General features: G+C 43.6%; 1 protein-coding gene across 6 annotated transcripts in view; it reads left to right on the top strand.

Annotated features, from left to right (window-relative positions):
• Positions 1 to 17,779, top strand: part of MTMR3 (myotubularin related protein 3) — a 66,851-nt gene extending 49,072 nt beyond the window's left edge. For 2 of the 6 annotated variants that reach the window (XM_066603782.1, XM_066603780.1), the window contains 7 exons: positions 300 to 470; positions 1,350 to 1,495; positions 2,109 to 3,411; positions 4,098 to 4,208; positions 11,936 to 12,024; positions 12,179 to 12,205; positions 15,024 to 17,779. In XM_066603782.1, coding sequence (XP_066459879.1) covers positions 300 to 470; positions 1,350 to 1,495; positions 2,109 to 3,411; positions 4,098 to 4,208; positions 11,936 to 12,024; positions 12,179 to 12,205; positions 15,024 to 15,180 — 2,004 coding nt within the window. In that variant the 3' untranslated portion in view covers positions 15,181 to 17,779. Of the gene's footprint in view, positions 1 to 299; positions 471 to 1,349; positions 1,496 to 2,108; positions 3,412 to 4,097; positions 4,209 to 11,935; positions 12,025 to 12,178; positions 12,222 to 15,023 lie in introns of all 6 variants that reach the window. The other 4 variants (XM_066603786.1, XM_066603784.1, XM_066603783.1 and 1 more) reach the window with 4 other exon arrangements.
• The last annotated feature ends 4,287 nt before the right edge of the window (positions 17,780 to 22,066 follow it).

The raw sequence follows: 22,066 nt of genomic DNA, 5'->3' as shown, positions 1-22,066 counted from the left end.
CTATATGCAATTTGAAAAGTAGTCATTACCGAGTGTGTGAACCTATTAATAATGGTACTCGCCTTCACTTGTTTTAATCATTTGCATTTCTTACACATCAGAGATACTATAGAAATTTACAGATATACATATTGTCATTCAATGCTCACTTGTCCTTTGGCCGTTTGCTATATATATATATATATATCTATCTCAATGTGTGTGTGATTTTTATATATATATATATATATATATATATATATATATATGTCGTTTTTTATTTATTTATATTTTATATATATATTTTTTTTTTTCTGTAGGTGAAATTGGTGCAGCACACATATTCCTGTTTGTTCGGGACATTTCTTTGTAATAATGCCAAGGAAAGAAGTGAAAAACATATTCAAGAGCGCACATGCTCAGTTTGGTCACTGCTAAGAGCTGGGAACCGTTCCTTTAAGAACTTGCTGTATTCTTCTCAATCAGAAACTGTAAGTAGTCTTTGCTTATATTATTAGAAATATTCCCTATAAAAATATCTTGTGTACAAATTATATATTATACATTGCACAATGTATCAACTCTAGAGATGATACATTTAAAGTGGTTAAAGTGGTTTTTCAAGTTCTAGAAAAAAACATGACATAGGACAGACAGTGGTTAAAATAGTCAAACGAGTTGCTCTGATCCCTTCTGTCACCACCGCCGGTCTATGTTCACTATTAATGCAGCGGTGACATTCCATATACACACATAACCACTGCAGCCAATCACTGGTCTTAGCCGTATATGACTTAGAGACAGCTGAGGCCAGTGATTAGTTGCAGCGGTCTCATGTGTGTGTATATATGGAATGTCACTGCTGCATTAACCCCTTAAGTGGTACGCCCGAAAAATCTCCTAAAAATCAGTGTTGAAATGTGCTGAAGACTAACCAACACCTGCCACTGAAGGGGTTAAAAGTAAACCTAGACCAGTGGTGATGACAGAAGAGACAACAATGGACTGGCAAGGGATCAGAACGGTGTGTATGACTTGGTTTATCATTTTTAACCATTGCCTTGATCTTGTAAAACCCTTTTCAGGTTTGTTCACGTGTTGCACAAATGCTGCGGTTCCACTGTGGAATTTCTGAAGCAAAGACGCAGTAAAACCACAGATTACAGTACTGTGCAGTTACAGTAGAAAATCCACAGCATTTTCTTTCCCGTACACATGAACAGAATTTGCTTTAGTTAATCGCATTAACTTAAATAGTAAACGTGTCTGCTGCGGTTTTTCTGCGGCACTTTCGCTGCGAAACGTGCAAATGCACCCATAAAGTTCTAACAAGCTGCAGGCGCTTCCCTAAAGTTTCTTCTATTTTACAGGTGCTGCATCCGGTGTGCCATGTTCGCAATCTAATGTTATGGAGTGCTGTCTACCTCCCAGGCTCGTCCCCCTCCACACCTAGTGAAGAATCCTGCACCCCATACCCCACACCTGGATCGGTTGTGGAGGAGCCGCCTCTGTGCAGGTGAGATATTGAAACTTATGTCAATTTGATATCTTTTGTATTTGATCAAGGGGCTTTGTCCAAATTGTCTGTCTGCACCTGCAGTAGAATGGTGTACTGCACTGCATTACCCCACGGTCACTGCTAAATATACAGAGCATTGTACACAATGACCGCTAATAGTCTAATCCCAGAAACCCCTTAGGGTACATTCACTCGCAATGAATTTCGGTGCAGATTTGTACCAAAATCCACAGCAAATTTTGTATTGCCAATTTTTATGTGGATCCGCAGGAGATTTCACCCTTTCAGTTGGAGGGGAATGAAGTCTTCTGCAGATATGTGGCAAAATCCTTACCTGTTCTGCTCTGTGTGAACGTACCCTTAAGACTTGTACAGCAGGTATCATTTATCAGAACTGTCTAACCTTAAGACTGTCCTTGTTGCCCATAGCAACCTATCATTTTTTCAAAGCAGTTTAAGCAATTAAAGCTGAGTTCTGTTTGGTTGCTATGGGTAACAAGGATGGTCTTATAGTTGGACCGTTTTGATAAATGAGGCCCATAGTGTGTTTTTGACAAGTGCCTAAACAAGACATCTTGGTTAATATAGATGTATCTGTTTTTTTCCCTAGATTACCCAAAACCCGATCATACGACGACCTCCCAACTGCCTGTGACATAAGCGTGCCCTGTGTGAATAGGCGCAGCAGTGATCCCAGTCTAAACGAGAAGTGGCAGGAGCATCGGCGTTCTTTGGAGCTGAATGGCATAGCAAATTCTGCAGAAGATTGCCAAGACGGGGAAAGACTACTTCTAGGGGCTCAGCTTTCCATGGCTGCTGGTGTTGGGGAAGGGCAAATGGAAAACATTCTACAAGAAGCCAGTGAAGAGGAGGGGGGAGGAGGAGAAGAGCGGAATGAAAAACTTATGAATGGGGTAGAAGAAGCTGAGGCTGAACCAACGGAAAAAACACGGGACCCTGAAAAAGCAATGGGGGAGGAGAATTCTTCTGTGCATGCATCAAATAGCGAGGACAACACAGAGAAAGCTGATGGGGAAGGGGAGAACGCAAACCCTACCGGTGAACTGTTATTTTCAGATCTTGACCAACCGCCTTGTCAAACTGATCTTTCGAACCAGTTTAACAAAGAGAGAGTTGCAGTTATGGGGTGCGAAGGAGACGTAAGTCCGGTTGTAGGGGAGCAGTCTTCTGATGCCTCTGATGCAGAGGAAAGTGAAAAACGGGATTTAGAATTATTTAAAGGGGAAAATCAAGGCTCTCCAAGTCCTGAATTCTCACCGAAATTGTCACCACCCCTTGTCCTTGAAGGCTCCACAGAAACTTTAGTAGATGATCTTTCAACTTCATGGCCATGCAAGCTAGACCATGTGACAGCGGCAAATGAACTTTCACTGAAGTCAGAGCAGGTGTCAGATGAGAGCATAATTATGATGGGTTTTAAAAACCATAATGAAAGGACGCATTCTTCTTATCCCCATACTCCTAGTGCCTTTCCCCCTACTGAATGCAACACACAAAATGTGTGTAATAGGGACCAATCTTCTCCTCCTGTTGTTGATGGACCATGTCTTAGTGTGGACAATCGTCGGGGGAAGCAGCTACTCTCACGGCAGAACTCTAGCTCAAACAACCCCCAGGTCCACCTCAGAAACTTCCCACACAAGTGCCCCTTGCACACTTGTGGGAGACACCGGATTGGGAGTACCCCAGAGCAACCAACCCGCAATCACCTGGATGACGATGGGATGCCTTTGTATGTCGATGCTATCCAGCAGAGATTGAGGCAGATGGAAAGTGGCCATCAGCAAGAAGTGGAAACTTTAAAGAAACAAGTGCAAGAGTTGCGTTGTCGACTTGAAAGCCAATTGCATAACGTCCCCCTGCGCTTCAATGGTGATTTTACAGATGAGGTGGTGAGTGCCAAACTAAAGTGCAAGGTGTATAATAAAACTTACCATGATTTTGTGAATTGTCAATTTCCGGATCAGTGTTGGGCACTGATCTTGTAGTTCTGTTCTGCACTGCTGTATGTAATACCATATGTGATATAATCCTATACTAGTTATAGGCTTTGGACCCTAGCATCTTAGGTGACATTGGGGCAAAATACTATCTGCAGCTGTCAATGGCCAAAGAGGCAAGAGCTGCATATGGCTCCACGGCTGCCCATTGTGGAACATCGAGTTATTGTAAGAAGTTATTGGATGTCGTTTATTTCAAGGGAATCTGTTAGCTACTTTGAGCCTTATGAGCTGAGTCTATAGGCTCAAACTAGCTTGCCAGCCGAGTCCGGGGATGTAAGTTTTTTTTTTTTTGTTGTTGTTTTTTTTTTTTATACTTGCCTCCCTTGTTGCTCCCCCATTGTCAACAGTCAAACGTGCTGCTCAATGCATTGAGGTGCATGCTAAGTAGTCCTCCTGCTCCCATTCTACACTATTTTGAGCCCATTAGCTTAGCTGATGGGGCTCAAAGTAGCTGAGCGTCTTAAAAAAAATAAAAATAACTAATAAACGGATTTTCTATTAATATTTAGTAAAAAAATTGAAATTTCTGACTGATATAAGACAACTCAACATTTCTGTATGTTTATCCTTCGCAGACCTCAATTCCGGACTCTGAAAGCAACAGAGATCCTAGCTGTCTGTCAGGCTGCAGTACAGAGTTCTTCTCAGAAGCTAGCTGGGAGCAGGTGGACAAACGGGACACCGAGGTACAGCAACACTGATTGTCACCACTAGCTTACTAATTAAAGCAACTGTCTGGGTCCAATCATAAATACCGTATTTTTCGCTTTATAAGATGCACTCTTCTTCCCCACAAGTGTGGAGGAAAAAGGCGCTGTGGCTTATAAAGCGAACATGCCGAAATTCGTTGCATCGCCATTTGTTTGCACGATCGCGCTAACTAAATCGCTGTTGTACAAACAAATGTGTGATCAGTTACCAGTCCTCTCTCCTCTCCACTGCCGCCAATACGTGCCGCTGATTGGTGGTGAGCACCAGCGGGAACTGCTGCTGCTTCCCCGCCTACACCAATCGGCTTCTTCCTGCGAACACGCACCGCTGTGATATGGAGCTCCGGTATTTCTGACCTCTGCTGCGCCTTCTGCTCTGTCGCCCGGTACTATCCCCTGTACTGTCCCTGGGTGAGCTAAAAATATTTTTTGCCCTTTTTTTCCCCCCTCTAAAATGGGGGTGCGTCTTATAAAGCGAAAATTACGGTATATTAAGAAAAAACGTAATTGTACTTCCCTGGCCTCTGTTTCCTCTCCAAAGTAGAATGGGTGAGTAAATGCTGCTGCGAGACATTGCCCACACTGTTCACCTACTCGCGTAGACTGTCTTGAAGTATCTTGCAAATGAAGCCTAGTCGAAGATTAACCTTCCTTTCCCACATGGCCGCTAAAGAGAAGCAGTAGTCTGAAAATAGCTGTATAAAACGTACATCCCCGGACTGCATGGACCGTAGGAGAGGGCCACTAGCCTGATCCTAAGTGCGAAAAGGATGTCCGGGCTAAAGGTACCTCTAACAGGGCAAGTATCACCCAAATCACTTGAGTCAGTACCGTGTGCACACAGCCAGGGCAGGGCACTGCGTGATAAATCGCTTTGTTTCGGCTCACTGAAACAGTAATTAGCAAACTAATTTTCTCAGTGTAAACAGGGGTCGTTAAGTGATTGACTGCCTGTTCAATGTGAATAAGGCGGGTGGCCAGAAGAGATCCCGGCTCACTCCGCTTCCGTTCACTGAATGACTATTGCTCCTTTGTGAAAGCACAGGAGCGATACTTTTGGTGCGACTGTCAGGTGCTGCATCAGAAGCCTGGCACGGGTCTCCTGTGCCAGGGTAGAGGGTGCTCAGCTGTTAGATAACCGCCTGGCACCTGCTCAAACAGTGGCGACCACAGAAATCTTGCATCTCGGCTCTTTAACCCTTTACATGCCTCGATCAGTGCAACCGTGGTATGTAAAACGCTGTCAGGACAGAGGACTCCTTATCTCACCCCTGCAATGTGATTATGGGGTTATAATGCCACCCAAAGGCTTGAATATGGCCTCCGTGTCTGGCTGAGCTTCATAGGCTTTGTAATACTCTGCTATAAACCCCCCCCCCAAAAAAAACCAAAACATCAATTTGGTATTGACATAATCCTACTGGCCTGCAGAATTAATTTAACACCTCATTTATACTGCTTGGTGAACGCCTTTAAAAATAAAAAACATGCCAGAATTGCAGATTTTGTTAATCTTGCCTCTAGACAAAAATGGAATAAAAAGCAATCATAATGTTACATGTTCCCAAAAATTAGATAAATGAAGGCTAGAGTTCATCCCGCAAAAAACAAGCCCTTATATGGCTACATCGACGGAAAAATTGTAAAGCTATGGCTCTATGAATGCGACGATGAAAAAAAAACTGAGCAGTTTGGTCACTAAGATATAAGAAGGCTTCATCACTAAGGGGTTAGGGATAGCAATTTAGCACTCGCATTATGTTTAAAGTGACTGCCCCCAAGTGAATCTGAATTTAAAGCTGCCGTGCATATGCCCACCACTAGCAGAGGACCATAGAGGAAAACCTGGACATACGAGAAATCTTTAAACCTTTCCAATGCAATTTGTATCCTGGTTTTCCTAGGGGGCTTACTACTCTTTTTCTGCCGTTATACAACGGTGCTATCTGCTGGCTAAAACCAGTACTGCATGAGGTGACACGTTGGATAGGCTCTGATAGCAGAGAGGCTGGCAATAACACAGTAAGAGAACCCCGACGGACTCCTACCAACATCAGAGCTGTACAGCCTTAAATCATAATGTCTTAAGACGTCAGACAGTGGATTGGAAAGGGTTAAAGGTTCACTTTGCCAGAGTTTTGCTGTCTACAACTAAAAACTTAGCAGACTGTAAATTCCTATTTTGTAGTCTATTGTAATGCAGCATCTGCAACAAATTAATACGCAGACCTCAGCAGAAGTGTCCCAGCAATATACAATGCACTTCAAGACTGGAGGGGCATTTAAAGTGCAGAATAGATGTATGAAAGCTGGCATGGGAGCAATGTTAGAGACTTGCCTGTAGCAGCCGATCAATGCTGACACATTTAGCCAGGCTGGCAGTATTGCTGTTGTGGCTTATGACCTGATAGCACAGGATGCATTCTAGCTCTAATGTAGATGTAAAGTAGTGGCACAGTTTGAAATAAATGACAGCTATTTAACTTGGCCCTGAATGGCTGTGTTTTGTCAGGATTTCATTGCAGGCCCTGCAGATTAAATGAACCATCTCCTCCAGTAATTCCACTGTAGTTGCAGGGATTGTGTGGTGGTCTAGATGGTTTCATTACTGACCACACAAGAGACTTGTGTTTATACATTTAATAATAATCTTTGTTTGTATAGCGCCAACATATTCCGCAGCGCTTACATAGACAGGGGGAATACAGAAAGACAAAAGTACAAAAATTACAGAACCACGGTTACAAAGTAATCAGTTGATGGAAACAATAGGGGTGAGGGTCCTGCTCCAACGAGCTTACATACTACAAGTAATGGGGTGATACAGAAGGTAAAGGGGCTGGAGATGTGCACGGTATGGTGAGGTGGAGAGTGAGGGATGCTATATACATAGAAAATAGTCAGACATTTAGCCGTGTGACGGCAGAAACGTTATGACTGCAGGAGCGGTTTATGATGGCTAGCAGGGATTGCAGTCAGTAGGTCAGGGAGCATGTTATCAGGTGTCGTACAGAGGAGATGTGTTTAGGGAATGTGGTATGCCTCCCTGAAGAGGTGCGTTTTTAGAGCACACCTGAAGTTTTTCGAGTCCCGGATTGCCTGGGTAGCCTTTGGTAGTGCGTTCCAGAGGACCGGTGCTGCTCTTGAGAAGTGTTGGAGGCGGGAATCAGAAGTTTGAATTAGAGGGGCGCGCAGTCTAGTTTCGTTAGCACAGCAGAGAGCCCGGGCTGGGTGATGGATTGAGATGAGGGAGGCAATATAGGGAGGTGCTGCACTGTGGAGGGCTTTGTGGATGAAGGTAGTGAGTTTAAATTGAATTCTGTATTTAACGGGCAGCCAGTGCAGTGACCGGCACAGGGCAGAGGCGTCCGAGTAGTGGCTGGACAGGAAAATGAGCCTGGCTGCTGCATACAGGATGGATTGTAGAGGGTAGAGTCTGGTGCAGGGGAGGCCGATCAGCAACGAGTTGCAATAATTGAGCCGATAGTGGATGAGGGCAACAGTGAGCATTTTTAGCGTGTCTTCGGTGAGAAAAGAGCGGATTCTTGCGATATTCTTGAAGTGCAGCTGACATGTTCAGGCAAGAGATTGGATGTAGGGGGTAAAGGAGAGATCAGAGTCAAATATAACCCCAAGGCAGCGGGCATGTTGTCTAGGAGTTATGGTGGTGCCCCACACTGAGATGGAGATGTCAGGAGGAGGTCTGTTAGTGGAGGGTGGAAATACCAATAAGTCCGTTTCAGAAAGGTTCAGTTTTAGGTAGAGAGAGGACATAGTGTTAGAGACAGCGGACAGGCAGTTGGTGATGTTTTGGAGGAAAGGTGCAGAGATGTCACGGGAAGAGGTGTATAGCTGGGTGTTGTCAGCATACAGGTGGTATTGGAGGCCAAATCTCCTGATAGTTTGTCCAAATGGGGTCTGTGTAGATAGAGAAAAGGAGGGGGCCGAGGACCGACCCCTGGGGGACCCCAACAGCAAGGGGAAGAGGAGGAGAGGTAGAGCCAGCAAAGGAGACACTGAAAGAGCAATCAGATAGGTAGGAGGAGAACCAGGAGAGAGCAGTGTCCTTTAGGCCGATGGAGCGAAGCATACTGAGGAGGAGTTTGTTGTCAATAGTGTCAAATGCTGCGGAGAGGTTGAGGAGGATCAGTAGGGAGTAATCGCCTCTTGATTTGGCTGTCAGTAGGTCATTTGATACCCTTGTAAGGGCAGTTTCTGTCGAGTGTTTGGGTCGGAAGCCAGACTGTAGGGGTTCGAGGAGAGAGTTTTCTGATAGATAGCTTACAAGGCGGAGTAAACCAGGCGTTCTAGTACTTTGGATATGAAGGGGAGGTTAGGGATGGGTCGGTAGTTGGCTGCATTAGTCGCGTCAAGAGTTGGCTACTGTAGCAGTGGGGATGTGATGGCATGTTTGAAAGAAGAGGGAAAGATGTCAGAGGTCAGAGAGCGGTTGAATATAGTGGTGAGATGGGAGATGACCACTGGGGAGAGGGATCGGAGGAGGTGTGAGGGGAGAGGGTTGCTAGCACAGGCGGTGGGGCGAGCAGAGGAAAGCAATTTGGAGACTTCTTCCTCTGTCGCTGGTCTGAGTACAGACAGTGAGCAGGAGCTAGCTGCAGTGCTGACAAGACCAGGGTCAGGGCTAGTCTGGGATTGGGAAGTTATTTCCTGACAGATGTCATCAATTTTCTTTTTGAAGTAAGCAGCCAGCTCTTCAGCACTGAGATCCGTCACAGGGGGCTGCGGTTTAGGGCTGAGAAGGGAGTGAAAAGTATCAAACAGCCGTTTAGGGTTGTGCAGTAGTGAGGAGACGAGAGAGGTGAAGTAGACTTGTTTGGCGTGGTAGAGGGCGAGGCTGTAGGTTTTGAGCATGAATTTGTAGTGGAGTAAGTCTGCGGATGTTTACGACTTCCTCCACAGCCGTTCAGCACTTCTAGAGCACCGCCAGATGAAGAGTGTTTGAGGTGTGAGCCAGGGTTGCTGCGTTCTACATCGGATGGCTCCGGTCATGGGCGGCGCCGCTTCATCCAGGGCATGTTTGAGAGCGGTGTTGTAGTGAGCGGCAGCCAGGTTGGAGCAGGAGAGGAAAGAGATAGGGGACATTTATACATGAGTAAAGAGGGCAACGGGTCTGATCACAATGAGCATGCCAGACGGTCTAGCAAGAATGCTTGTAGTGTAACAGTTATATCATCTGTAAATGGTTCAATAAGATAATCTGAAACCAAATCTCTCCCATCTAGTAAACCGTACCGCTACTAAGATGTTTAGGAATGTGACCAATGTTCCTGTATGTTAAGGTCCTTTTATATGTGCAGAAAAATTGCTCATAATGAGTGTCAATTGACCTTAACCCTTTCCAATCCAATTTCCCTGACACCCGCATCCTCCCCAGCTCTTATTTATTTTGGATGGGAAAGCGCTTTGTGGATTCCTTGGAATTACTCAACAGAAATACTTAAAAATGATCCGTTATAATGATTTTATTAGCAATTTATTTTTTTAATTAAATGTGACTTAAAGGGGTTGTCCCGCGCCGAAACGGGTTTTTTTTTTTTTCAACCCCCCCCCCGTTCGGCGCGAGACAACCCCGATGCAGGGAGGTAAAGAAAGCTCACCGGAGCGCTTACCTGAATCCCCGCGCTCCGGTGACTTCTCTACTCACCGCTGAAGATGGCCTCTTCCTCCGTGGACCGCAGCTCTTCTGTGCGGTCCACTGCCGATTCCAGCCTCCTGATTGGCTGGAATCGGCACGTGACGGGGCGGAGCTACACGGAGCTACACGGAGCCCCATAGAAGACTGCAGAAGACCCGGACTGCGCAAGCGCGGCTAATTTGGCCATCGGAGGGCGAAAATTAGTCGGCACCATGGAGACGAGGACGCCAGCAACGGAACAGGTAAGTATAAAACTTTTTATAACTTCTGCATGGCTCATAATTAATGCACAATGTACATTACAAAGTGCATTATTATGGCCATGCAGAAGTGTACAGACCCACTTGCTGCCTCGGGACAACCCCTTTAAGATGTGTACAGATTATTATATATGTATATCACAGTATACAAGAGAGAGGTCAAATATCTAGGTTCTCTTCTGCATACTCTAATATACATATTAGAAGAGAAAGCTGATGTCTGACCTCTCTCGTGTATACTGTAATGTACATTTGAGCAGAGAACTCCAATGTCTAACCTCTCTTGTATACTGTAATATACATATGCAGAAGAGAACTCCGATGTCTAACCTCTCTTGTATACTGTAATATACATTTGCAGAAGAGAAATCGATGTGGGACCTCTCTTGTGTATACTGTAATATACACATGTAGAAGAGAACGCCAATGTGGGACCTCTCTCGTGTATATTGTAATATACATACGAGAAGAAAACGCCGGTGTCGGACCTCTCTCGTGTATACTGTAATATACATACGAGAAGAAAACGCCGGTGTCGGACCTCTCTCGTGTATACTGTAATATACATATGCAGAAGAGAAATCCGATGTTGGACCTCTCTCGTGTATACTGTAATATACACATGTAGAAGAGAACGCCAATGTGGGACCTCTCTCGTGTATATTGTAATATACATACGAGAAGAAAACGCCGGTGTCGGACCTCTCTCGTGTATACTGTAATCTACATATGAGAAGAGAACGCCGGTGTCGGACCTCTCTCGTGTATACTGTAATATACATATGAGAAGAGAACGCCTGTGTCGGACCTCTCTCGTGTATACTGTAATATACACATGGAGAAGAGAATGCCGATGTGGGACCTCTCTCGTGTATACTGTAATATACACAAGTAGATGAGAACGCCGATGTGATACCTCTCTCGTGTATACTGTAATATACACATGGAGAAGAGAACGTCGGTGTCGGACCTCTCTCGTGTATACTGTAATATACATACGAGAAGAAAACGCCGGTGTCGGACCTCTCTCGTGTATACTGTAATATATATATGAGAAGAGAACGCCGGTGTCGGACCTCTCTTGTGTATACTGTAATATACACATGTAGAAGAGAACGCCGATGTGAGACCTCTCTCGTGTATACTATAACATACACATGTAGAAGAGAACTCCATGTCAGACCTCTCGCCTGCATACTGTTAGAAACCGGTGTCGGACCACGTCCGGCATGTAAGCTATGCAGGGAAATCTCAATGGCAGACGAGGTGCGACACTGGATTTGAAACTGTTAAAGCAATTTGAATAGTGCTCCTTCAAGAACCTTTTCCACGGGGCAATTGTCGGGGATGAAACGCTGTTTTAATAATAGGGTTTGGTGGTTCAATTCCATTTTTGTCGACTTTTTTACATAAAAGATGCGATCTGCCTATAAACGTGTGTTCGCTCCTCTGTTGGCTGATTGCTGAGATGTTTACATGGGGCAGGGATTGGGAACAAACTCCATCAGCCAATCATCAGACCGTGTAAAAGGGCCTTCTGCTTGCCTCATGATCTCCATACTGCAGAAGAAACAGATGTAATTGCTCAGTTCTGCAACAATACTGTAAGTGTGACAAGACGGGTATTGTACTGGAGTAATGGTGTAAACGGCACCATCCACCTCTGTTTCAGGTATTGAATCGGTCTTTCTGGCGCCATAATGTCGTAGAGATATTTTATAAACAAAACACATCTGCCAATTTTTAAGAGAATTCGTCTAATCTTGCTATTTTGCTGGTGATTGCAGGTGACCAGATGGCTTCCAGACCATTTAGCAGCTAATTGTTATAACTGTGACAGCAAGTTCTGGTTGGCGAGCAGGAAACACCATTGTAGGTGAGTGCTGCCAAGAGTCCCAGCAATCTGTGTACCCGCTGACTGCTTACTCATATTCTACTGTACATGTCACTTAGTTCCCACGTGCACCAGCACACCAATACGCTACAACGTCAGTGAAACCTTCCTCCATTTCAGTCATGTTTCCTTGCAGGAACGCAGAAGCCGGGGTCGAAACGTGGTGAGCTTTTGTTGAGGTTTGTTCTTTTGCAATCACCAGAACTAACAGCATCTGCCCCCTTCAGTCCCGCACCTTCCCCGTGTGCATAACCTCTTGTAGGAAGGCAGCGGTGACCACTCCGTGTAGAGAGGGAATATACCAGTTGTAGCAGCCGAGAATAAGAAGCCCCTTTCTGGATCGTAGTTTTTGTGTATCGTGCTGCTTATTCTTCCACCTGACTTTTTTTTTTTTTTTTCATTGGGCTTTTTTTATTTTATTTTTAAGATGATCTACAAGACTGCTTATTTTATTTTTGCTGCATCTCACCCGCCATGTTGCACAGATTAGAATGTTAGTGTCCTCTTCTTCACAAAGTACCATATTTACCATCCCAATATATGTATAACTTGGTCTTTGGTTAACCCTATTTTGGAAGTAAACGACTTGGCATTAATGGTCAGTTTTGTAACAGACATGGCCATAATCTTGGTTCCCAAAGCCCTTGAATAGTAGATAACTTATGAACAGTATATATATGTGTGTATATAGTGGTTTTTTTTTTTTTTTTTTTGAAGGTCTGTTTCCTTAAGGCCTCTTTCACACGCATGCAAAACGCATATATGTGAAGCCGATGGTTTCCGATGGGTTCTGTCACATGAGAGATGTTTTGTAGCCTGAATGAACCTATTGGAAACCATGGGCTTCACATACATGCGTTTTTGTAGCCCGTGTGAAAGAAGCCTAACACTCCAGGGCGTACGTTTCCACCCTGTGTGTTCGAGGTTTGTATAGAGTGGTCATTGGGGGTCGATCTTGCTCCATACAATGCGGGTGTTGGCTGTTTCTTACAGGTGACACCCGCAACAGCTCTGATCAGCATCACCTATGATCAAAGATGTTAACCCTTTAAGTGCTGCAGTCAATTCTGTTAAGTTGGAGCTGCTGCTCCAACCCCTGAGTAGTTTCCTGCACTTGTAACTGTAACCGCAGCTCCTATTGATTGCAATGAAAGCTGTATTTGCATTTACAAGTGTCGGCAACTACACAGGGGTGGGTACACAATACGTAAACTAATTGAGATTAGTGGGGACTCTTGATTTTGCCACTTTGTGACTTATTTAAAAAAACAAACAAACTGGGATCACCTGTAGATTAGTAGTAGATTCTATATAACTGACTTTGAATGCTGCCTTCTGCCCTATAAAACAGCGATATTGAGTGTGTGTAGCATTTTCACTGCATGTGCTCGGCCTCCTGCTTGCATGTCTTTTGTCTCCTATTGCATGCCTACTAGAAGTCGTAGTGTTCTCTAGTGCATCCAGTTACCTATGGCGGTATAATCCACAGTGCTGGGTCAAGGACCATAAAAACAAGTGCATTTGATCTGTAACCAGGCTGATAATGCAATATTTTAATATAGCTTTTGTCCAGTGTTTTTGTATTGTGCTTGTCATTTTCCTACAGAATGGATCTTAAAAATAAGGGTGCAGGCTGGGGAACATTAAAATCCTTGCAAGTATCCTTGCTCTAGTATAGTCTTTCCCTTTGCCCACCAGGGCCTGGAGGAGCCGGATATCAATATGTGCTCTTAGCATAGTGAGCCACACCAGCATGGCTGTGTTACTAGTTTGCAGTGTCATCCCTTGCCAATCAATGCCCCAAACATGATAAGGTCACTGATTAGCTAACAGCAGAGACACACAGAAGATGAACTATTCTATTGGGGCACATTATTTTACGGCTTCCCTTTAAAGTGAAACTCTGGGCTAAGAATTAGTTAACCCTTTGCAATCCAATTTGTATCCTGGTTTTCCTAGGGGGCTTACTTGTTATACAACGGGGCTATCTGCCGGCTAAAGCCAGTACTGCAAGAGGTGACACGTTGGATAGGCTCCGACAGCAGAGAGGCTGGCAATATACAGTAAGAGAACCCCAACGGACGTCTTCGAGCATCAGAGCTGTACAGCCTTAAATCATAATGTCTTAAGACGTCAGACAGTGGATTGGAAAGTGTTAAAGGATCTAATAGGGTCATGTAACCTACCAGAGCAGTTAAAGCGAACCTGTCATCCCTCTTAGCATATTAAATATAGAATAGTGACTTTCATCTATTTCAAAAAACAAGTTTGTTATTGCTCCTTATTAAAGCATACTTAGAGAAACTGAGTTAATAAATTTCCCACGCCACATGCGAATGATGGCGACCGGTTCACTAGGAGGGACGGACGGTCTCTGTTGACTGTAGGTTTCCCACTAACCCGGCCCTCTATACTACTGCAATATGGATGATGTGCTAGATCTCATCAGTGGAGCAATGTAAATCTTGTGAGTTTGCAAACTGGTGCTTGTACAGACGATTGCGCCAAATTTGCAAAAGCGCCGGTTTGTGAACTCGCAGCACATACCAGGGATTTGCATCGCACCATGGATGATATCTAATCTGTCATCCACATCACAGCAGCAGAGAAGAGCAGGTTAATGGGAAACGCTACAGGCAGCAGAGCAGCTCCGGCCCGCCTAGTGGACCGCTCTCCATCATTTGCATGCGGCATCGGAAATTTATAAAGACGGTTTTCTCCAGGTATGTTTTAATAAGGAGAAGTTTTTGAAACCGATGAAAATCAGTGATAGAATAGTGACGGATTCCGTCCCATTGTTCCACTCCGGTCCTTTTAATGCAAGTTTCCATTGCTCTCTGTAGACTATATTCATACCAACTTGAAAACATACATTTGAAAGGACCAGAATTAGATAAAACTCACGGCTCTGATACGTGGTTAACCCTAGTGCATCTGTTTTGTCTTAAGTCAATTTTTAAGTGTTTTTTTTTCTCTTAAAGGAACTGCGGAAATGTTTTCTGTTCAAGCTGCTGTAACCAGAAGGTCCCTGTTCCGAGTCAACAACTGTTTGAGCCTAGCCGCGTGTGCAAATCATGTTACAACAATCTTCACTCCAGCTTGGAACTGGAAAACCCAATTACAGCTTCTTCTAACTAAGCAATCGGCCTTCCAGATGGACAGAGCAAGACGGCCTATCCCAACCCCTCGGAATCTGCTGTATAAACAAGCTATTGAAGATGGGACGTTAAGACAGAACTGTCTTTTTTTTTTTCTATTGACTTCCCTATATCTTTTCTGCATTTTATACACTTTATTTTCTGTCTTACGGGATGTAGGAACAGCGTTTGGGCTTTGTGGGGAGAGACGTGATGCAACCTGAGCTTTCCCATTTGCTGCAGGAGTTCAGTATATCACTTGTGAAGGGATGGTCAAGGTCTCTTCTAACACTGTGTAATATGTAACCGGAGCCCAGCTAGGTATATTGCAGAGGAATGTCACAGGGATGATACCAAGGTGCCCAAATCCTTTTCTTAAATGTGTCCCTGCTTAGCCACAACATGATGCTAGACTGATTTATTAGGTAAGGAGAAAAGCCTAAAATTGCATTTGTGTCAGGTCTTCTCCATCTATCAGCATAGTTCTAGCTAACTCCAGTCTGTGATGTCTAGTTCAGGCCTCTGTTTTTCAGACTCTGGGAAGCAGTTCTAGGCTCATCTGTAACTGTATGTACTGTAGACATTGTATTACAAATACAATTGACCAAGCTTATTGTCTGATTTTTTTTTTTCATTGATTGGCACATGTTGCTAATAACATGGGTTTTACCTGCGCCCGTGTGTTTACATTAGTTATACCGGATTGCTTGGTGGTATTGAATGAGATGGTTTATTCTTGCTAGGAGGTCTAGGTGGGTGGTAGAGTAATCTTACCGTGCTGTACCAGTTCTGCTAGAAAAGCAAATTGCAGAAGTGAAACTTCTTAAAAAAAAAACCCCAAACTTAATTTTTCCAATTTTTCCGTAACTAGGCGCACTGCGGGCCATTGTGTGCTACGCTACAGTACTTCTAAGTATCTTTCACCACGGTCCCCTCAAAGTGAAACAGATATGAAGCTTCCCAACTTTGAGTACCTCACCTATCACGATTCTTAGATTTTACTTCCTTTTTGTTTCTCGTTCGTATTGAAGAACTGGCCAATAACTTTGCATGGAGAATCTGATATGTTGGCAAGCGACTCTCGTTCGTATGCTTTAATGACTTTTCTGAGGGACTATCTGAAGGATAGTTGCTCAGTGTTAAGGTACCTTAGGCCAATTTCAGATATGGAGTAGCACTTGCATTTTAGGGCCCACTAGATTTAGACCAGGCATAGTTTGGTTCAACAAAGGGTCCCCTGAGGACTTGCATTCTGCTTAGTAGATGTATGAGGGCTAATGTAGACATTAATTATGTCTAAAGGGATGGCTTTAAATGCTGTAGAAACAGGTGGACAATACTGAAAGTATTGCAGAACGCAACTGGCTATTTTTTATTTTTGCACTTTTTAAAAAATGTTTTATTCAAATATTTATTTTATTCCAAGCCCCTCCCACAACTTCAGTGCAGCTAGTCGGGCGCTGCTTGAGGGGACTATTGAATTCGAGTAGGGCAATAAACCCATATTTTATCTACTGTAATGCAGCAAAACCAAAATGAAGAAAAAAAAAAACATGGTAACAAGGAATATTACTTGACGAAAGCTTTGGGGATGGGTGGTTTACTCTAAGGCCGTATTTACACAGCCGATATTCTCGTGCGTTGTGAGATGCGTAAAAATAGACCTTATATAGACCTTGCAATAGGTCTATATACTTGGGCAGTGTCTCTCTCGCTGAAAAATCGCAGTAACTCCTATTTTCATGTAAGTGTGCAGTGCCTCACCCATCGCACAGAACACGGACGCGGTATCCGTGCCATGTGAGTTGTGCCTGTGAATTTCGGGCTCAACTCGCTATCAGTCATGTAAATACGGCCTGAAAGGACTTGTATAGTGCAGCTCTTCTCAGGCCCTCTGCCTAGCTCTACTTTTTAGGTCCCTCAACATTGACATGTGACCATTGTGGCCAGTAATTGCCGTTAGCGGTCATATGTCTGTGTTGAGAGGGACCAGAAAGCAGAGCACAACCTGGGAAGCTTCAAAATTGGCAATAGTGAGGTAAGTGACTTTTAACCCCATTCTGAGACCCACTTCTTTTAAATGAATAGACTGGACTACCTATTTAAAGGGACCGATTAGGTCCTATGTGCCCCATAAACTAAGTTTATAGGCTCATAGGACAGGGGCTGCTGAATTCAGTCCACTGAGTGGACTCCTCATCTTCATTGCACACAGTCTTTCCATAATGTGAGGACAGTGTATGTTCGCATGTAAGGAAGACCAGGAGTCTGCTCAATGAGCTGAACGCTGAGTTTGTGGGCACAGCATGGGTGGTGGGTGATCAAACCAATCTCTCCCGCTAGTGGCCCCTGTCTTCTGAGCTCTTGGGATCTGAGAGGTTCCCTCTAAGCTTCAGAAGTGAGACATCGTCACAGTCAGCGTTCCTAAAACAAATATGGTATACTATACTTTAGTGACTTCACTTTGCAATGTGTCCTTGGCTTGTTATAAAGTTGATAGAAACAATGTGAATTAAAGGGCATATACAAGTTTGCAACCAATCTTTTGATTGTTGCAATGCAGTAAAGTTAATTGAGTTGTCATATTAAAAAAAAAACAACTTTCCATTCTGTCCACAGCTTCTAATCCTATTTCTGCACTTACGAGGACTACAAACAAACCCTGTGTGTTTTTCATCTTGCAGTCCTACTCCCTGGTAACGTTACCCTATTTCTTGGTAGCTTACTGAATGTACATTAGCAAGTAGTAATGGCTCAAAGGGAATAACATGACTGTAGAATGAGTTAGGAGTTATTCCCCTTAGCTATTACTAATGGTTTGCTTCTAGTCTACAACCCTGCAGACATATATGTTTGCATAGGAGGTGTAGACACTAAACTGAAGGGGGTTTTGCAAAGTTGTTTCATTTCTTATATTCGATGCATTGGAACACTATACCAAATTAGTTGCAAACACTGACCTAGCCTTTAACTCCTGTTTGCAAGATGTAATCAACTGGTTTTCATGGCTCCTTAGAACGAATTCTGACTCTCTTGCTATGTGAGATGAAATGGTGTGAAGCTTGATAAAATCGAATATCTTGGGGTTAAAGCGTTTGACAATAACTGAATGCTGGGACCCACCAACCTGATACAAACAGCGTTCATTGCAGTGTTGGCATTGCTACAGTGGAGCCGCATTAGCCTGTGAAGAGGTTTTCTTTCTAGCGTTGTTTCTGCCTACTTTGCAGCAAACTGCATCAGCACAAAATCCTGGATGGAAAATGGGACCGAACCGTAGTGTTCCATTTGTGAGATGGAGACCCCTTTGGTCTCTGCTGCACATGGCTTCTGTCCCTGTCAATCTCTTTAGCTGGATACAAAAGTGCAAAAGCGAACTGACACAAATGGAAACCATGTAAAACATTGACCATGGAAGTCCCGTCTTGCACACAGCTCATGGCGGTTCCATCCGGACTTCTGTCTCTACACAGTTTTCTGCAAAGCCGATGGAAACGGCGCTGAAAAAAAAAGCGCTATGTGAAAATAGCCTAAAGCACTTTTTTCCCCTTTTTCATTGTTCTATTTTTTGTTCTGTATAGGAGCTATTTACTACTTAGATTGTGTGTATATATCTATATATAAATATATATAAAAAAAACTTTCTTGCTCTTCTAATGAAGCAGATAAAGAGCTTCTATATTTTTCTTTTGTGTCAAAGCAAGAGGTAAATAATTTAGCATTGTTAACTATATAAATAATAAAGTGAAATAAAGTTCCGCGTTCGTAGTACTGTTTGTAGTAAAATAACTAGGAGACTTTATTTTTTATTTATTAAGCACTGCTTGCATTCTCGTTATTGGCTATGGTCATTTTTCGTTGGGTTATGCATATGTCAGGAGTATAACTGACCACTAGATGGCGATATATTTATATCTTGTTCAAAATAGCAACTGGCTTACATAGGAACGGCAGAACAGATTAATATTTTATTGAAATGCTGCATTGCCTTAAACTCCATGATATGGTAACTTATTGATGTGCATCTGTTTATACGTGGGCACTGTACAGTCTATTTTCTAAAATACACACAGTCAGAGAGATATAAATCACTAATTACATATAATGGGGACAGAGGTAATTGTACATTCCTTGTTTCTGATAATATGGATGATATATTAAAATACAACAGTCTGTATTGTCCCCTAGTGTATTGCTTATGTAAGAATATACACCGCTTGAAACCATGCTAGAAAGTCTTCAGACAAAATATTGTAGTGGTATTCCCATCTTGGACTTTCATGGCATATCCACATAATGTGCCATAATAGTTTTGATAGATGCGGATTCCACCTCTGGGACCTGCAACTATCTTGAGATCTGATCTCTGCTGACCCAGTCCCAACTAAATGCAGCGACTGGGAATATTCAGAAACAGTCGAACGGGATATCTTATGCATTTTCCGTAACTCCAGTAGAAGTGAACGAGGGTTATGGAAGAGGCATAGCACAACGTCACTTCCACATCACTTCTTTTGGGAGTTAAGGAAACAGTGGAGTGGAGCCTGCTGCGTTGTTTCCGTACTCCTATCTATGGTTTACAGGGAGGTGACAAACAAGGTTGCCAGGTGCAATACCTGTACCTAGTCGAACAGATCATGAGGGGGTGACACTAAGAATGCTCACATGTAGAGAAAGTGTTAACTAAAAGGGTGAAATCCACATCGAAATCTGCAACAAATGGTGTGGATTTTAACACTGATCAGCACCAAAATCCACAGGTCACAATAGATCACCAATTTTGCATGCGGATCCACACCCAAATCTCCACATGTGAATAATACCCTAAGGGGGCCATTACAGAAGAGGTATTAATGCACTTATTGCTGGGGTTGCACCTCTGCACCTCTGCTTGTAAGTGCAGCCCAGCAATCGTATGGAAAAGGCTTGTGCTAGCGGCAGCTGCTAAAGCATGTGGATTAGCAGTCTAAGGTGAAATGCTCAGCAGTGCTGAAGAGATATATATGATGTAATACTCTGAGAAAAGGGAAGGATCGTTTATATTGCCCATAGACCAAGAAATATCTGCACTGTGCTGCCGGTTATCAGCATATCCAGATACCTTGCACCCAGTTACTGTCTGTGGGACATCTCTCACCAACTTCATGATTGTTATGCTCCCTTGTATCACAGCCACACTTATGCCTATTAGACATGTTGCAGCATACAGCAGGAGGGAATTAAGACTCATGTTCATTTTCTTTTTTCCAACGATTGGGATCTACTACTTGTGTTACATAAGGCTGCTGACAAACTAGCATAATCAGGCTGCATTCATGTGTCCTTAGGACGGATGAGTGGCCCGGCCTGACTGCAGGTCTCCTCGCCTGAACTCTGATCATCCTAGGAATCTGTGATGCTCAAAGTTTTTTTTCAGTAGACCTGAGGTCAGGCCAAGACGCTCGTCTGTCTTACAAATACATAAATGTGTCCGGAATACGCTCATCTGCCACAGGCCTTACATGGATGACAAAGTGAACAAATGCTGGTGTGAATTTAGTATTACCTGTTGACAGTAATGGAGGGAAACTGTATATATGTGCGGCTGCCCCTGCTATACTGGGCAGCAAGTGGAGATCCCCTCTATAAAGGATTTATGGCTGATCTTGGTGCCATTTACATGGGGTTTTTTTTGTATAAAACTGATTACTTTGTTTCTCTCACTAAGAACAATCTTGTAGATATGATACCTTTTAATGGCTAACAAAAAATACATGATGTTACAGCAAACTTTCCAACCTCTCAGGATCCTTCCTCAGGCATAACCAAAGGACCCTGAGAGGTTGGAAAGCTCGCTATAACATAATGTATTTTTACCACCATTAAAAGGTATCATATCTACAAGATTACTTGGTTTCTCTTACTGAGAACAATCACATTTTGCTCTACTGGATAACGCAGTACCAAACTTTTTTCATTATAAAAAGCTATGGAAGAGGGGAGTCCAAGGCCACAGGGTGCTCATTTACAGACCCTCAGCTGCCCACCATATATAGGCTATTAATGGTTTTTAGTCTGTATTAAAACTTTGCATCTGCCACGCAGCCGAAATATGGCCCAAAGCATGCTACATGCAAGGTTTGTGGGCTTCTCATTGAGCCACAGCTCAAAGTACCTTGATTGACTATAGCTGAACGGTATTGCGAGTATTGGCATTGCCACTTACAAGGAAACTGCTTTTGTTCATGCTCCATTAGAACAGGGGTCCCCAACTCCAGTCCTCGGGGCCCACCAACAGGTCATGTTTTCAGGATATCCTATTGTAAGAACCCCTGTGGCAATGTCTGAGGCACTGACAATAATTACATCACCTGTGCAATACTGAGGAAATCCTGAAAACATGACCGGTTGGCGGTCCCTGAGGACTGGAGTTGGGGAACACTGCATTAGAAGACCGTGCAAGTTTCCATGCGGTACAGTTTTGACCATGTGGTGAATGGTAAGTGTGCACACAACCCAGTCCAGCTTTCAACATACTTTCATCAGGTGGTTAGAGGTAAGCAATATTGCAAAGCAATGCTGTAATTAATTGGTCTTCCTCATATTTCACAAAACTACTGTATTTCTTATTTGGCCTAGAATTTATTACACCTGCAATATATAAACCTCCTGTTCAATTAAGCTGCAATAGAACCATATGACAACCTATGATCAGGTCCCTCAGGCTGCAGGACGTCCGGGTGCTGCAGTAGTAAGATGGAAGCTAAATTGCATCCTCAGTGTCCCCGTGTGAAATCAGCCTTAAGGACCCTTCACACGGGACGGAATTACTCCACAGGATGCAGCCAAATCCACAGCTGAGGAATTGCACACCAAAATCCGTAGGTCCAACTGCAGATTTTGATATG

Source organism: Eleutherodactylus coqui, chromosome 5, assembly GCF_035609145.1.
Source record: "Eleutherodactylus coqui strain aEleCoq1 chromosome 5, aEleCoq1.hap1, whole genome shotgun sequence".
Lineage (NCBI taxonomy): Eukaryota > Metazoa > Chordata > Amphibia > Anura > Eleutherodactylidae > Eleutherodactylus > Eleutherodactylus coqui.
This window is presented reverse-complemented; position numbering and strand designations above follow the sequence as displayed.